Raw genomic sequence first — 12,010 nt, forward strand, 5'->3', positions numbered from 1 at the left:
TTAGAAAGTAGAGACACCAGTATTTCCAAAAAAGAGCGGTAATCAAGTCATTCAAATACCAACAGACTAGGGTGGAAAGCACCTTATTAGAATTTTAAACGTTAGCTAAGCAAAGACAAGACAACCATTACTATGTAACAGTTGTAGGACAGCATATTACCAACTATAGCTCTCTCTAATATTAATATATACTGTTGTCATTCTGTGGAGGTCAAGACCATTATGGCCAAGCTGAAGACCCCAGGCTTACATGGTAACTTAAAAGTACCCCATGCTTCCTTCTAGAAGGATAACAAAGGGACCAGGGTTAAGTCTTTATGAAATACTCAACAATGCACACAAATCCACGTCCCACCTTCTACTATTCCACAGCTATTATAAAATCCCAGGGTGTGTTTCTTATACTAGAGGCTGCAAGAGATGCTCAGATCAGTACTCACGAGGTTTAAGTTAGTCCATATTTCTACAGGAAGTGACCTGCGGATGGGGAGCATGAGATGACACGATCTCACTCTTTTCTCGGGAGAAATGTACAGTAAATGCCTAAAATAGACACAGGCTTTTCTGTATCATAACAACAAGCAGTGACCTCATCAGATACATGTGTACAAACTGAATCCCACTGGAAGGATTTAAGAAATAGTGACTGTGAGATCTTTTTTTTTTTTGAAAATTTTTAAGTTAGAAGACTATCCGAATGGGCCTTGTGTTTTATTATGAAAGCGTACAGAGTACTGACAACCCCACCATCTTCAGCAGATTCCGAGTCTAAATACTTACCTAAAAAGACGATCAATTTTGTCTTAATGAAAAAATGCTAACCTTGTCAAGGAGAATCTAATAAAAGTTTAGAAGGGATTCTATGTTCCATTTCCTGCCACTGTTATCTACCATGAAAAGAGTTGCAAACATTTTTATCTGTTCTTTAATAATCAGATTATCTAGCAATTTAAAAACCAACCAAACAGAAATAAGAGCCCCAACAGAATATTAAAGTCTGGAACTTTTCGTAACTAATAAAGAACACAGTGCTAACAATAGTACCTGTCACCTTTTGACTCTAGCAGTAATACTGCACATCCATAGTTATGGAATAGTTTGGATTATTTTGTATTAATTCTTGTGTTCTACAAAACAGAAAACAGGAAAAATGTTCACAAATAAGCATACAAAGCAGCTGTCCAACCATGCATTTGGCTGAATACTGTAAGGAAAACTTTATATTTAAGGAGTGAAAAAACACCTAACCTTATATTTAAATAATGAAATTAAAATAACAGGAAAAAAATACCTTGAAAAAAATGTGTTCTTGAAAACAAAAAATAATAATGATGTATTCTGTAAGCATATACTACTCACTAGATATATTGACAACACTAAATGATTATGTTTATTGACACATTACAAATTTCACACTAACCTATATGGATACACATAAAAATAAAAGCAGAAATTCATTTCCTTTATACTTATGTCACATATAAAAATATGTGTTTGTCAGGTAAACTTTTAAAAATTGAGAATTACCGTAAAGAAAGAAGAAACAATATATTTTGACTATACACGCTAACAGGTGTCCTGGTGTACTCAGAAGGCTATTCAAGATTATTTCAACCAAACAGATACCCTCAATAGCTATAGTCAACAGTGTCAAGTCGTGTGCAAGTGGGAAAGGGGGAGGGAAAACACAAAGACAATCAGGATTACTTGGATTAACCATCTTTGTAACTGGAAAATGTTCCAGTAAATGAAAACGTTCAGTTCGTTTTAGGTGTGGCCACGTATAACACTGTAATAAATGACTCTCTTTAACTGCACTTAAAGTTTAATGTTTAAATTATATGCTTTGGTCAATATGGATAACATGTAAAATGGAACTGAAGAGAGACTGTGTGTGTTGACTGGGTGTGGCAAAATCCCCAAGCAATAAGGCTAACTGCCTCTTTTAATGCATTTTTGCTACTAAGGTGACAAGGTTAGCATTTTTTGGTAACAGCCAGTTAAAATCTTTTTCACATGACTTATCTTTAAGTACTCTGTACCTCTTCAATCATTCTTTGAGGTCCAAAAATAAGACCTTGAAGAAAACCCAGAGCAATCTGGTGCAGGTAAGAATAAAGGGGGCAAAAAGCTACCTTAATCAATCTGTACTGGACCATTCTGTTTCACCAGCCATGCAGCTACACATAAAAACCTGCAAAGCTAGATGCCAGTGCTAACAAACAGTGCAAGGAAATGCTGAAGGCATAATTTTCAGGACAATGTAACTGCAAACAAATGAAAAAATATTTTCAAATTACAGTTAAGTGCACAGTATAATAATGTCTGACTAGGCATGCTTATCAATTTACCAAAATGGAAGGAATTCAAGTTGGAAAACAGTATTAATGAAGACATCATACATTTGAGAAAAGAATTTTTAAGAAGTTTTACTGAATTACTTTGCAATGTGCTACAAAAAATAATAATAAATTTTGTGAGATATCCTAATATAATAAGATGTTCAGGTAAGAATTTTGATACTTTGAACCTCTAAATGTGCAATACTGAATCCATAATAAACACTGTCAACTTTAAAGTAACTGCTAATCTAGTTTCTTTTTCTGGGGTGTATGTGTTTGATACAGGGTTTCTCTGTATCTCTGGCTGTTCTGGAACTCACTCTGTTGACCAGACTGGCCTTGAACTCAGAGATTTGCTGTCTTTGTTTCCCAAATGCTGGGATTAAAGGCATGAGCCACCACTGCCCGGCTTATCTAGCTTCTTGATTTCAATTTTTTAAAGCAATATTAACATTTCTTTTTAATTTTCTGGAGTTAGAGACAAATAATCCACCCCCCCAACACAAATGCTGATAATCTAGAAATATTATTAACCTAATGTGATGTTTACTGGGTTTATAACTAATTGGTCCAATTTTCACCTATACTCAGTCAAATCTGTGAAAGGAAAACATCCATAACCAACATCTACAAATAGTACAATTAAAAAATTCTAGTTTGTTACTAGGTAAATACCATTACACTAAGAACTAATTCTCAAAACTCAATCTATGCAGATCAATCCAGTAATTCCATGGATAAGGTCCCCCAAACTCCCAGGAATCAAGATCTCCAGCCTGGAAAATCAGAGTATATACTATCTTGACTTTAAACACTGTCCCTCCCTTCCAGCTTCAAAATGTCAGTCAGTCATCAACTGCAAATATAGAAAGTCTGGAAAACAATTTGCAAGTTATATGCTAGATTTATTATATAGCAAAGGCTATCAATCTTTCACAAATCAGTATTTCAAACTTACACTTAGTTCAATATGTGGTTCAAATTAAACTATTTTAAATAGGAAATGATTAGCAGCTTAAGACACTTATCAAGCACACAATGGGACGTTAATTTATTGATCAACAGCTGATACAAGCAGCTACAGTTTTCTTTACAAAGTTACAGAACAATTTGGAAATAGGTAGATTAAATAATTCTCAGAAAATTGGAAGAATTTTCTATTAAGAACTAAAATTCAAGGCTTCGTCTAACATGCATGGCAGCAAATGATTCTAGAACCAGACTGACAAACCATCTCTACACTTAGTCTTAGAAGGTAGTGCAAAGACCTGTGAGGGTTGTTCTGATTCAGAATCATTCTCACCATGACATTAAGTTCCTGGAAACATTTCTACTCAAGCATGTACACATAAGCCAGTGTCTAAAGTTCAGGTCTAGTATGTAGTCTAGATTATGAGGAATGATAAACATATTCTAAAGTATATACAAATTATAGTAACTTGGTCATAATAAACATCACAAAAACAGTATCATCTAAGCACAGGACACAATGAATACTTTACCAAGTACTGGCGGCACATTTCAGACAGAAGCCTTTTAAAACATGCAGCAGGAAGGCACTAATGGAAACTGAGGAGGGCAAGAGGCAGCTCTGATTCCAGTGGGATTATGGCTGGACTCTTAAAGCATGAATGCATTTAATATTAGGCAGTACACAGCAAAGTAAATATACTATCTTAGTTTGCCACTTAAACCCTTAATTACAAAGATATAATTGGTAAGATTTTATGTATAGCAAATAGTTTATTCAAGTGAACAAAAAAATCATCTTTGAAGATTTTAATTATTAAAGAGCACACTAACCACCTTAATTTGATATAAAGTCATCATAAAATATTAACATCTCCAGGTTCAGAAGAGTTTTTTACTATTAAATATTCATACCTGCCATTGCAGCTGAAATCATGTGTACTTGGGTAGAATCAGGATCAAAAACATCATTCAACTTTTCCTTGCAGTTTGAATAGGCAGCAAAATATATTGCTCTAAAAATAAAATAATTAATAAAGCATAAATCTTCCTAATTTTAGAATGGAGAAATGTAATAAAGTCTGAGTCATATTCAATGTAGTATCAGGTTTACCCATTTTCTCCACAAAGCATGTTTTGTACATTAGAAAGCCAAACTCCAATGTATAGTTCCTAGCAACCATCCTCCCGGCTCCCAAGCTGTGCTCAATACTGACAACGTGCAGAGCATCCCGATAACTGGAGACTCCGCACCACTGAGGCTGTGGTGTCTGCACTGTGCCAGTGTACTTAACCTCAGCTGGGTGAACAGAATTTTAGAGGTCTGATGCTGGACAGTTTTGAGATTCTGTGGAATATTCTACACTAGAAACATACAAAGAAAAGGTTCAGATATTCTACTTTTTTAGTGCTGGAGATCCCACCCAAGCCTTTACCCTTTTATACCTCTTGCCCACAGTATTAAGACAAAATAATTTTAACAAGTGTAGTCAGGCCCATCAGGTCAGGTTAGGTTTTGCAATGTATGTAAACACTCCATTAAATGTGGAGTTCTTTTAGCCTTTGAAGTACTGAATTATTGGCTTCCTGAATCAAATACTGCATTATTTCTCAACGATGCTGATTTACATATCAGTAACAAAATAGACTAATAACCGATAATGGAGACAGTTTCATTGTTCTGTCTTTCCCTCCTGACTGTATGAGTACTCTTCCCGCATGTAAGTGTACCAGGTGCACGCAGAGCCCACGAGACCACAAGAGGGTGTCAGATCCTCTGGACTGGAGTTATAGATGACTGTGAGCCTCCATGAGAGTACTGGGAACTGAATTCAGGTCCTCTGTGAGAGCAGCAAATGCTCTTAAAACAAAACAAACCATCATCTCTCCAGCTTCCACTACTGTATTTTTTTTTTTTTTTTAAGAAAAGTGTTTAAGAAAAAACGGGGCCAGGCACGTGGCTTTCATCTGCAATCTCAGTAGTCAGCAAGCTAAGGCAAGAGGATCATAAGTTCAAGGGCAACCTGAACTACTAAGTGAAAGGCTGTTTCAAAATCTGAAACAAAACGTTCTATTTATGAGGAAAATAACATCAACAAAAACCTTCTGATACACAATTCTAAAACAACAACAAAACCCTTAGGATACACAATTCTAAAACATTAGGGAGAATAAACTCATTCCCATGAAGGAATCACAGAAGACATCTTAATGAGAAAACAGGTATGGAATATACATATAGGAAATATAAATAAAAAATAAGATCAAATTATAATAAAGAGGATGTAATTACACAAAAAATTAAATACATGTCAAATACCAAAAGAAACTTTTTAGTACATTTAGTAAGTATTAAAAAGATGGACAGTAGCCAGCATTCATAAATATGTGGCTTAGAAGCAATGAGTTCATTATATGAAAATAAAAACACGATGTGCCTCTTCAGAGGACAAATTAGCAATCTCTACTTTTCAATGCATGTAGTTCTCTTTATCCAGAAGTCCTATTTAAGTAGTCACCCTAAAATAATATATATCTTTGTGGTACTGTTGTGTATTACTGTAAACCCAGCATTCCAGATGCAAAAGCAGGATTTTGAGTTTGAGGCCGGCCTGGCTATATATTATTACCCTGTCTCAAAGAAACAAAAACAAATATAAACTAATAAACTTCTTTAACTACGAAAGGTAAATGTTTGGGAACATTCACAAATCCACCGATACAGTAGAAGCTGGATAGATGGCCTAGATGTTAAGAGCACTTGCGGTTTTTCCATAGGTCCTGAATTTGGTTCCCAGCACCCCTACCAGGAGGATACTAGTCCAGATCCAGGGAATCTAATCCCTCTTCTGGCCTCCACAGGCACCTGTATATACAAAGACACATATGTACACAAAAGGTAAAAATATTAAGACCACAGAGCTTCAAGACAAGTTACATTAAGTATTTCCTATGATTCGCTTATGTAAATAATATATGCACATGTCTTTAAGCATATGACAGCCCAGGAAAATTACTGGGATAAAGTACACTGCACTGTTTATTAATGGTGGCTGAGGAAAAGAATGAATGTGTGTGGAAAACACAACCAGTAAGGCAATATATTTAAGGTGGAAAGTGAAATTTTATGATACTTTTTCCCCCTTCATCTTCATGATGATGTGAAATACTGGATTTTCTTTTCTTTTGAAATTTTTATTTTAGGTACTTGAGAGATGGCTCAGTGGGCGCATTTACCACTCTTTAGAGAACCTCAGTTGGGTTCCCAGCACTCATGCTAGGTGGCACACACTGCCTGTAACTTCAGCTCCAGAGGATCTGGTGCCCTCTTCTGGACTCTATGGATACCTGCACTCATGTGCACATACCAACACGTGCAGTGCACACACACACAACTTTCAAAATCGTCACATTTGACTTTATTAGCGTTGTGTGTCTGTGTGTATGCTCCTGTGTGCATGTGGAGGTCAGAGAACAACTCTAGGGGCCCATTCTGTTCTTGCACTGTTAGTTCTGAGTGCTGAACTCTAGTCATCAGGCTTGCATGCAAGTTCTTTCCTTTATGCACTGAGTCATCTCACTACCACCACCAATGCTGTTTTTCCCCCTCCCTATTAATTAAATTAAGCCCTGGTTTTGAAAGCAAGATAATGCTGCTCAGCCTCCCAATTACAGGTGTAGGCAAACAAGCTCAGCTCTGAATAATTTCTTAAAATGAAAGATGTGAAATCCAGTAAATAACAAGATGTGAATGAGGCATGTGGTTTAAAGAACAGAACTAGGTGCCCATATACATTCTAAATATGAACTTTTTTGTATAGCATTCTACCATAGAAGAACCCAGTTGCAGGGGATCTGATTCCTTCTTCTGACTAGGTACACATGGTGTACATACATGCATGCAGGAAGAACATCATACAGAATAAACATATTTTAAAAAATACTTAGGTATAGCCAGGTGAATCTCTATAATTCTAGTACCCAAGTGTCTTAGGCAGGAGGTTGGTAAATGAGGCTAGCCAGGGCTACCCAGTAAGACTGTCTCAAAACAAAAGCATGCACTCCCCTCCCCCACCATACATCAAACCCTTTATTTTCTTTAGAGATTTTTTTTAAAATTTAAGTTACCCCAGTTAAATTAAAAACATAACTTCAAACAATTTATCATAAAACGTCAGTTTAGCCTTAATCCCTGCACTCTGGGAGGTGGAGGCAGGTAGATCTCTGTGATTTCAAGGACAATCTGGTTTATATACCAAGGCCAAGCCAACCAGGGCTACATTGTAAGACCTAGTTTCAAAACAGATGAACAAAAAAAATAAGAAAAACCCATCACACATCAGTTTATAGTTTTTGCCCTGGGTAAATATCCAGCCCTTCCCGTAACTATAAAATTTCTCTAATTCCTAAGGTCAAAAGAGAATATAAGCATTTTCTTAGAAGTTATCATAATAGGAAATTTAGATTTATTTGAAAGCATTACTAGTATAATAGGTCCTATTCAATCCAATTTAAAGACGCTGTTTCAATTTATAGTTTTGAATATAGTATTCTCCCCTCAAATCTCAGATCCATTCCTAACAATTTAAAATCGAAACTATCTACAAATAGTTTTAAACTTAGAAGTATTTTATTCTACATTTCATTTTCCAAGTGTGAGCATTAATAGTTTAAAGCAAACATTATCCCTTCTCCCTTACAACATGAAACATTTCCTTAGTACAATGAATTTGTCAGTCCCAGAATCATGCTTTTCTTTGTAGAATACTTGATTAGCACCAGAAACTCTCAAATACCTTCCCATGAATACCGAAAGTTGCATTTATAAATTTAACTGTATCTACCGGTGATGATATCCAGATACCTTGAAATAAAGACTGCCTTTTTTTTTTTTACCTGGAGGGGGCCACCCCCACTAAATTGGGGCCCAATCCTCTAAACAATGAGCGAGGACCCTCTTTCTCCAGGATAACTCTGAAAAGAGAAAAAGAAACTATTAGAAAGAATACTCTTATTACATCCTTCACTAATATCCCAGAGCAAAGCCAATCATCTCCTGTTTATAATGTATCTTTCTGGTCGATTTTCATTACTCATAAAAACTTTGAGGGTGGGGGAACAGGAAAAAGTACTGAAGAATCAAAGTGATACTAGTGATAATAAAACTCTGTACATATTCTTTTCTAAAATGGCCAGCAGGGTGGCTCAGTGGGTAAAGGCACTTGCTTTTTGGCCTGAGGATCTGATTTGGATCCTTGGTACTCTTCTAATGCTGGAATGAAAACTGAATCCACACAGTTGGCTTCTGTCTTCTACATGTATACTGTGCCATGTATGTACCCATACACACATGCACAAAATCTTAGAAATTACAGTTTTACTGAGGTATGCAGGTTCATGCTTGTAATTCCAACACCAGGAGGGAGGCTGAGATAAGAGATCATCTTAAGTGTGAATGAGTTTCAAGTCAGACTGGGCTCCATGAGACCCTGTCTCAAAATAACAGAAAAGATGAAGAAACAGACAGATTATGATACTGACTTGCTTTTAATTCCACAAGCAGAAATGCATCTTCTTCCTGCTCTCACAGTTCTGTCTGGTGCTGGGGATCTGACTCAGCCTCTTACACAGCCCAATTCTTGAAGTCTACACAATCCTAGAAACTACCTCAAGTTCTGAAGTATGATACCAATCAACAGTTCCAGTGAGATACTATGGCAATTCTATCACCCAAACACCCATGGGTTACTACAATGGTTGGTTTTCCCTCATATCAGTTAACACTTATTGTACTGAGAACTTAGTGTATAAAGATCTTTTGACTAGAAAAGATAGAGCCCTGCACACTGAAAACTTTGAATAGTTGTGAAAAAAAGCGTATTAAGGCAAATAATTTAATAGGTCACAAAAAGCAAATATTGCACAAGATATTTATCCCCAGAAGAAAAAGGGACAGAGTCTAAAACATAAAAGGCTTTCTGAGATTAAGTAGTTCAATGAAGTTGCAGAGGTGAGAAGGGACAGGATATTTTAATTTAGAAGCCAGATGTGGTGGCATACGCCTGTAGTCCCACATTAGATGTGGTGGCATATGCCTATAATCCCACATTCAGGAGTTCAAGGCTGAAGTAGTTCAGGCCAGTCTAATCAGAACTGACTTGGAACAAAAAACAAAAATAAAGCGAAGGAAACTTTAGAGCTAAGAAAGAGGTAGATCAAGTGCTTCTCCGAGTATATCTACATACTTAAGAAAGATCTTTTAAATGGCAGATGAGTGTAATAGTTAATTAAAGGTATGAGCTGAGAGCAAGACTTTTCTCTATCAAGTCCAATGGTGGAGAATAACTGTATGAAAAAATTAACTTTACCCACCTTAGTTTTAGAATAAGAAAACAAAATAGTATTCAGTTATTGGGTACTTTAGTGATTAAGTAAATTTTTTATAAAGAGATTAAAGGAGGGCATGAAAAACTTGAGGAAATGGTGGTAGTGGTGCATGCCTTTAATCCTATTACCACCAGGGAGGCAAAAGCAGGTGAATCTTTGTGAGTCCAAGGCCAGTTGGGTCTATATAGAGTTCAAAGTCAGTCAGTGTTACATAATGAAGCTTTGTCTCAAACAAATAAACACTTGAGAAATCTAAATTAAAAAAAAAAGAAAGTTCTTATGATGAAGGAAAAGCAAAATTACTGAAAACCAGAACAAAATATATCTCAGGGGTGTAAGGGAGAATTTTAAGATCTGATCAATGGTAATGTCAGAATTATGATGTCAGGATTCATTTCCTAGGGCTGGAGAGATGTCTCAGTGGTTATGAGCACTGGCTACTCTGCCAGAGATCCTGGAGATCCTGAGTTCAATTCCCAGCACCCACATGGCAGCTACAACTATCTATAACTGTAGTCCCATGGGATCTGATGTCCTCTTCTAGTATGCATATATGTAGACAAAATACCCATATACATAAAATATATAAATATTTTTTAAAAGGAGACATTTCCCACATCAATCAGTACTTTTCTGTAATTACGACATTTTAATTCAAAATTGCTGACAGTTTTATCCTACCTTTCATGTACTTAGGTAACCAAGTTGAAATAGGCGTGATGCAATCTTTTAGTAGCAAATGTAAATACACTGGATGAGTTCATTTGCTACTACAAAATAAATACTACTGAACTAAGTTCAAACAGATTTCAGTCAAGTGCGCTGATAAGACAGACACACAGGCATTGAACTCTAATACAAATATAAAGACATAGAAACTGATCTGAGTTAAGTTTTGTTTTTTGAGACAGGATTTCTCTACGTAGCTCTGGCTGTCCTGGAACTTGCTCTATAGACCAAGCTGGCCTCAAACTCACAGATTCGCATGCCTCTGCCTCCCAAGGGCTGGGATTAAAGGTGTGTGCCACCATGGCTAGTCTTGAAAGCAACTTAATTAAGTCTAGTAATAGAAATATGCCAATCTTTTTCTAATCATCAGAAAATGCCAACACACAGGTTTTTAAAACTGGGATAACTGTTTCAAGCTGAAGCTTTTTAGGTTATATGTTATATATTTTGTAAAAGAAAACAGACTTAAGCAACTAGATGCAGGTACTTGTGCTCATGTGTGAACATTAAACACACACTAGTAGCACCAATACTACCTGCATTTCAAAACTAAACAGAACCGTCATCTGGATATGGTGGCACAGAGGTGGGCCTGTTCTGGATACTGAATTCCAGACCAGTCAGGGCTACATAGTGAGACCTTGCCTGAAAACAAATGAAACTAAAATTAATCCATTCAAAACAAAATCCCTATAATAACTTTAGAAAAGAAACCCACTGGATAAATTAAGAAAAAATATTCTAAATATATACAATCTTTGTAATTGTTCTACTCCATTATGGCCTGTTACCACTAATAAGTATGATCCACACTGACTTCTGTCATGAACTTTTCTAAAGAACCTTGTCAGACGTGAAGGAAAAACTAAACGTGTGGGATCACTAAGATAAGCAACGGCGGCGGCAGTGGCCACATCCACGGATGCTTTGCCCTCACTTTAGACAATGCAGGGGTCCAGGGGACACGACTCGGTTGACACTGGCTCCAGCCATGGTGTGCAGCTGAACTTCAGAGATGTAGAGTGTCACAGAAGAGGACTGTAACCGCGTTTTGACAACTTCCAGTGGACATGTCAGAATAGCTCCCACTGTACCACCACATCTACAAAAAACCAACAAGACCAGAATTTAGGGATCTCATCAGCCAATGAGAGGAGAGTATTCGTTCTTACCTGGTGCTCTAACCCAAAGGTGCTTTGCAACCTTACTAAAATTTAAAAATCTGAAGACTAATTTTTGTGAAAGTTTCACTTACTTGATTGCAAATGAACACTTTCAGTCACTACAAAGAACTGAGGGAACTATGCAGAGCACCCAGCATGTTGTCCCCACACATCAGAATAAAATTTGAAACAAACAAACAAACAAAAGCTGAGTTTAGTACTTTACACACAACTAGGTAAAGGAAGAGTTCCAGTGATGACTGTTACTTAAATGACTGGCAAACTGAATTAAAGAGCTGACTAGTGCTCCTTGCCCAGGTTTCACTTGTAGCTCTGTTGGAGTCTACACCAGTGTTTGAAATATATCCCATCTTTCAAATTTCTAACCCTTTAAGATCCCAAAAATAATTCTGAGCAGTA

The 12,010-nt window shown here is 36.5% G+C and overlaps 1 protein-coding gene across 1 annotated transcript in view; it reads right to left on the reverse strand.

Moving 5' to 3' along the window:
- Positions 1 to 12,010, reverse strand: part of Slc25a36 (solute carrier family 25 member 36) — a 32,370-nt gene that overhangs the window by 10,381 nt on the left and 9,979 nt on the right. The window contains exons 2-4 of the mRNA XM_052717628.1: positions 11,365 to 11,529; positions 8,208 to 8,285; positions 4,227 to 4,327 (exon numbers count right to left, since the gene is read on the reverse strand). Of these exons, the coding sequence (XP_052573588.1) occupies positions 4,227 to 4,327; positions 8,208 to 8,285; positions 11,365 to 11,529 (344 nt within the window). The remainder of the gene's footprint in view (positions 1 to 4,226; positions 4,328 to 8,207; positions 8,286 to 11,364; positions 11,530 to 12,010) is intronic.

Source organism: Peromyscus californicus, unplaced genomic scaffold (assembly GCF_007827085.1).
Source record: "Peromyscus californicus insignis strain IS unplaced genomic scaffold, ASM782708v3 Scaffold_11__1_contigs__length_118956290, whole genome shotgun sequence".
NCBI lineage: Eukaryota > Metazoa > Chordata > Mammalia > Rodentia > Cricetidae > Peromyscus > Peromyscus californicus.